Here is a 5946-nt window from a genome sequence, read left to right as displayed (position 1 = left end):
TTCAGTGCCAGCCTCGGGTGATTGTCTGTGTGGAGTTCACACATTCTCCCCCTGTCTGCGTGGGTTTCCTCTGGGTGCTCCGGTTTCCTCCCACAGTCCATAGATGTGCTGGTTAGGTGGGTTAGCCATGGTTAAAAACTCCATTCGGGTTTACAATGGAGGGGGTGGGTCTAGATGGGATGCTCTGTGGATGGTCACTGGAGACTTGATGGACCAAATGGCCTCTTTCTGTAGGGATTCAATGATTCTATTAATACACAGAACACATATGAGCTCAATTTCCTGTCACATGCACTTTGTGACAAGACCGCTATTTAATGACCAGGGATAGAAAACCTGCCTGATTTTATTCTTGTATCCTTTTCTACTCCAACTCCTTGAGGTGTGAGTGTGTGTCTACCGAGAAACTTGTACTTAAAAACAAAAAGTTTTAAATAGCAATTGTAAGTTTGTCTTATCAGACTATTGATAAATATTGTTTCTATTGCATGTGAATTTCAGACAAGCGTTATCTGAGGTGACCGCAGCCTTGCGTGAGCGGTTACTTCGCTGGCAGCAAATTGAGAAAATTTGTGGCTTTCCAATCGTGCACAATTCGGGAATGCCGAGTCTGACCTCCGTTCTGTATTCTGAGCACAGTTGGGTTGTCATGCCTCGAGTCTCTGTGCCACCATATCCAATAGCTGGTGGAGTAGATGACTTGGATGAAGATACGCCACCAATCATTCCACAGTTCCACTGTAAGTTACAAATTCCATCTCCTGACAAAAGTGAAAATAAGCATCTAAGATCTTGACGTTTCGCATTCAGCTGAGGAATGGGATAGGATTAGACAGAAGTTATTTTTCATTCTGTTACTCCCAGAAAATTCTTATCCGGTTCAACAATTGTCACTTTACATTTCAGAATTGGATCAGGAAAAGAGCATTACTATTTGAAATTGAATACTTCACCAAAAGCTTTATTGTGGTTCTATATTTATGAATCATAATTTCATTGTCTGGTGAATACAGTGAATTATCATTTAATGTTTTTAAATCAAAAGTAGAAATCACCCATGGAACTCATAACAGTCCATTACTTATGTTATTTTATTCTTGTAACTAACTGGCATAACATACAATTACAACTGTAGTATCTTGCGTTTAATTTGCCATTTAACACTTCACTACATTTAGGTTGTTATTGGGCATTCAGCTGGATTTTAAAGAAGCAAAAAACATTGAGATTCCTCTTCTTTCAGTTCCTTGTTCCTTTTGCAAATTTTCTTAGTGCACTTTCTTTCCCATGTGACATCACATTGTGAATCTTAAACTAACATAAGTTAAAACTAATATTTTTATCTCATGAAATAGGCTGGCTAACTGTTATGACTGAAATATAATGGCCCAGATTCTGCAGTTGGTTCTCATATGTGGGATTCGTTGTCCATTACATGCCCATGTACCTTATTGTGCTTTTATGCTGCACCTTATGGTAGCCAGATGGGCTTTTCAGAGTACAGTCCTCTACACAGTATTGAATCTGAGATTAAGCAAGCAACAACTTTGTTCTTCAACTAGTTAAATTGAAGAATCTTTTCTGTAGTGTGCAGAGTTTAAACTAGCGAGTATAAATTAGATTATATATTTCTATTATGTAAATCAAATACAGGAAACAAAGAGGGGGTAAAGGTTGGGATTGAGTAAGAGAGTTAAGAAATGGGAAAAAATGTTTTCCAGAAATATTCTGTTTTAAGTCTTAAACATTAACTGAAATATAAAGGAGTAAAATTCCACAAGTGCAAAAGTAAGTTTTCAGTGATCTAGAAGAGGTTTGGTAGCATTCAAGATTAACAAAAGTTACGGAATGTAATACTTGTCCCTCAGCATTTGCAACAATCCTGAAATGCACGTACCGGAGGTAAAACTGTATGCACTGCTGCCTCTGTTGCCTATTGAATGTTCTTCAACATTGTCATGTGAAGGTCAGAGTTCTCAGCAAGGACAAAGTTTAAACAAAGAGTTGACTTAAAACGTATTTCTTAGAGGTAAGGCAAGTGATTAATGATGTCACAAAAACAGCCATTGTTTTTATCACTTCCAGATTTTTAATGTTCAATCGGACTAAACAAGGCAAGTGTTGAAATACACTTGAAAGCCAAATCACTTGCTTTGCCTCAGTGTCGTGTTGCTTTAGGAGCATAAAACTAGCTAATTCAAATTTCTCCCAAATGTTTGTGTACTTCTAGTGGACGCTGAAGTTATGTAGTGGAATAGATGACATTATTGTGGATCATAGTGTCCACACTGCTCTGTATCATGCTGTTATCTAATCAACAGAAATAAGGTTCAGAATAAACCTTGAGACTGGGATTTAAAAATGCATGAAGTCTGCTTCAGATGTCTTAATAGTAGTTATGTGAAACCAAGAAAGTTTGCTGACCCTTTAAGAAACATTGGTTTAGCCTCAGATAGAATATTATGTCTAGATTTGGTATCAATGGATTTATGTTATGTGGGGAGAGTGATGAAGTTGGGATTGTTCTCTATAGAATAAAGAAGCTTTAAGTGGAGATTCAGTAGGGGTATTCAATATTAGTAGGATTTTTGGTAGAGAAATGAGGGGAAATGGTTTTTGCAGGCGGTGGGATCAGTAATCAGAGGACAGGGCTTTAAGATAATTGGTAAAACAAACCAAAGGAAAGTAGAGGCAAGTTTTTTTTTTACCTTTATTCATTAATGGGATAAAGATGTTGCTGGCTAGGCAGCATTTGTTGTCCATCCTTAATAGTTCAGGGTCAACCACATTGCGGTGGGTCTGGAGTCACAGGTAGGCCAGACCAGGTAAAGACAGCAGTTTCCTTCCCTAAAAGGCATCAGTGAACCAGGTGGGTTTTTCCAACAATCAACAATGGATTCATGTTCATTAGATTTTTTAAATCTTGGTGTTTTTATTGAATTCAAATTCCACCATCTGCCATGGCAGGATTTGAACCCAGGTCCTCAGATGTTATCTGGGTCTCTGGATTAACAGTCTAGCAATAATACCACTAGGCCATTGCCTCCCTTGGTTTATGCAGCTAGTTGTTGTAATTTAGAACACACTGTCTGAAATTGTGGTGGAAGCAGATTCAGAAGTAACTTTCAAAAGAGAATTGTATATATTTGCAAAGGAGGAATTGGGGGACGGAAGACTATGCAGAAAGAGCAGAGGATTAGGTCTATTTAGATAGATCTTTCAGAAAATTTGCTATGGGCATGATGGGATAAATTGCTGCATCCTGTACACTGCAACATGAACTATCCTTCATTTGCCACTGATTTGACAGTGTTCTTTGGGACAGGGCACATAAACTGTACTGTATTGTGGCTAAGCACTTCTGATTGTCAAACTACTAATAGCGTAGGTACTTTCTCTTACGTTTTTTTTAAAATATGGAGCATTTGATTAAAATGATTAAACTTTATTAATTTATATAAAGAAAATTGCAAATTATAAATGCATCACAAACTGTTATTTGTCTGAACTTTATAATAATATTCGAAATGCCAGTTACATGTATTAAATTAATCTAATAACTATTTTGGTTGTATGCTCGTAAGCAAGTGATTAAATTCATTGCCACAGGTAAATATAATGAACTAAGATTTAAACAACAAAAGGTTAGTCCATTCAGCCCCTTCAACCTTTTTTGCTTCTCTGTTAGATCATGGCTGATCTGTACCTCGTCTCCATTTATGTGCCATAACTCCAAATTTTATCGATACAGAAATCAATTAATTGCAATCTTGAAATTTTTAATAGACCCGGCATCAGTAGCCCTTTTAGTGACCGACTTCAAGATTTCCAATATCCTTTTATGTAAACAAAAAACTTCCTGATTTCCCTTCTAAATGGCCAAGCTCTGGCTCTTGATTTTGACCACCATCATTGTGTACCCTATTGAACCTCGTCAGCATCTGCCAATATCAGTTCATGACTCAATTATCTACAGTTGAGGGAATATAGAATAGTTTTTTTCCTAATCTGCTCTTGTAATTTAACCTTCTTCGCCCCAGTCTGGCAAATTATATATTTGCATATTAAAGATCACTGGAGTTTAAACCCTGTTTCTAAATGTTTGTGTGTGTGTGTTTTTTTTTCCCAGCAGTAGCTCATAGTAAACTCAATTACAATTTACCAAAAAGCAGCAATCAAGGACGCAGTCGGAGGACCAATGTTATTTCTTCGGGACTTCCACCTTCCGTGCAGTCCTCCACTCCTGATATCTTCGTAACAAATAGCTATTCGACCCTTCGTACTGAGGAGGATGAAGATGCCATATTCTTCACAGCTGACAGGAATTGGTGACTAGATTTTTTTGTGTGTTCTGGAATGAGTTGAAACAAATTAATATTTCTTTATTGCTTTGTTCAGCCGTGAGAGAGCATTGTGGAAATTAAATGAGGACTCAGTTATTTTGCCATTGTTAGGCATAAATACCCCAAAACATGAACTGTACAAGCTTACTGATAATACAGCGTGCAGGTGACTATAAATTAGAGACAATTCAGATAAATTGGAATAAAATTTGGATTTTCAAATTCATATTGCATGGATTACCGGTCAGGCCCTGGAAAATGTGCATGTTTACATATCCTAATGTGGATTTAAATCCTGGGATTCATCAGTTCTATGAAGGGAGAGACTGGATCTATTCCCATTAAGTGAACTTTCATGTCTTAGCCTACTTATCACAGAACTGTAACTAAGCTGCAACAGATAGGAATAAAAAATTCTAATATAGCAGTGGTAGAAAATTCCATGAGAATAACCCCTACAAGACTTAAATTGCCATCTTGAATCAATAATTTAAATTGTACAAATATTTGAGGATAGTCTGGAGAGCTTTACATAAGCATTTCAATTAATATATGTCTGTAACTGTGGATAGCCATCATCTGCCTCACTAGAGTTCCTGGAGTTCTCCTGTTCTATGTGATGGTCAATATGCACATTTTGCATTTTCAAAATGACCAGTCTGAGACTAGTTGTGTTACTTTAAAACAATGAGTAATTTAAAACGGTGCACTTTATAAATTGGCGTAACTGCACAACATGCCTATCTGTGTGGTTTCCCTATTTACTGAGTTCTCCAAAAGGGAGGGAAAAGCAGAGAGTGAGCTAACCTGAGCCAGTCTTGTACAAATCCCCTAGGAAGTGCTGGCTAAACAGCATGGCTAAAGGCATGGCCAAGTAATGATGCACCTTGTGCAAGTTTCTAAACGGATACCCTTGAAAGGGTAACTGATGATGCCAATCGGATTTCAGAAGTCTGCAGAATGTTTATGAGCCTTTAATCTGTTAATCTGAATATAAAACCACTATTCAAATACTCCCTATTAACATCTAGCACAGATGAGCAAATTGGGAAGAACATGCAAAATTCAACATCAGTTTTTGGCCCGTTATAGTGCGTTGCATATTTAAGCTTCATTATCCATTTTTTTCCTTTATACAAAAGTTTGTTCTGCATCTGTAATAGCGTGCAATTGTTAGATGGATTGATGGGGGAATCAGGAAGAAAAGCTTTGCGTTATGGTCTGTAATGGAAAAATGCACTGGTTTTCTTCCAGTGAGATTGCTATCACTAGGGGTAAGGGTACTGAGCCAAACTACTGAGATTAAAGACAGATGAAACTCTAGGGCCTAATGGCCTACATTCTAGGAAGGAAGTGATTGTGAATGCGTTGGTTTGAATACGCCAGAATTTCCTGAATTCTGGAAAGGTATCAATAGAATGGAAAAATACTAATGTAACGTCTATTCAAAAAAGGATGGAGACAGAAAGTAGAAAACTATAGACCAGAGATAGTAGGAACTGCAGATGCTGGAGAATCTGATACAACAAGGTGCAGGGCTGGATGAACACAGCAGGCCAAGCAGCATCATAGGAGCAGATGCTTGGCCTGCTGTGTTCATCCA

The 5946-nt window shown here is 37.6% G+C and overlaps 1 protein-coding gene across 2 annotated transcripts; it reads left to right on the top strand.

The window, feature by feature from the left end:
* Positions 1-263: 263 nt before the first annotated feature.
* On the top strand, positions 264-5849 carry LOC125483823 (stromal interaction molecule 2-like). 2 transcript variants are annotated; one of them, XM_048600520.1, is made up of 2 exons: positions 264-740; positions 4130-5849. In XM_048600520.1, the coding sequence occupies exons 1-2, from the start codon at positions 602-604 to the stop codon at positions 4330-4332; spliced, it is 342 nt and encodes a 113-aa protein (XP_048456477.1). In that variant the 5' UTR covers positions 264-601; the 3' UTR covers positions 4333-5849. The 2 variants fall into 2 exon arrangements, with proteins under 2 accessions (XP_048456477.1, XP_048456486.1); XM_048600529.1 differs by having other exon boundaries at positions 275-740; positions 4133-4533.
* Positions 5850-5946: the final 97 nt, after the last annotated feature.

Source organism: Rhincodon typus, chromosome 1, assembly GCF_021869965.1.
Source record: "Rhincodon typus isolate 14 chromosome 1, sRhiTyp1.1, whole genome shotgun sequence".
NCBI classification, from domain to species: domain Eukaryota; kingdom Metazoa; phylum Chordata; class Chondrichthyes; order Orectolobiformes; family Rhincodontidae; genus Rhincodon; species Rhincodon typus.
The sequence above is the reverse complement of the archived record's forward strand: the minus strand, read 5'-3'. Positions and strand labels throughout refer to the sequence as shown.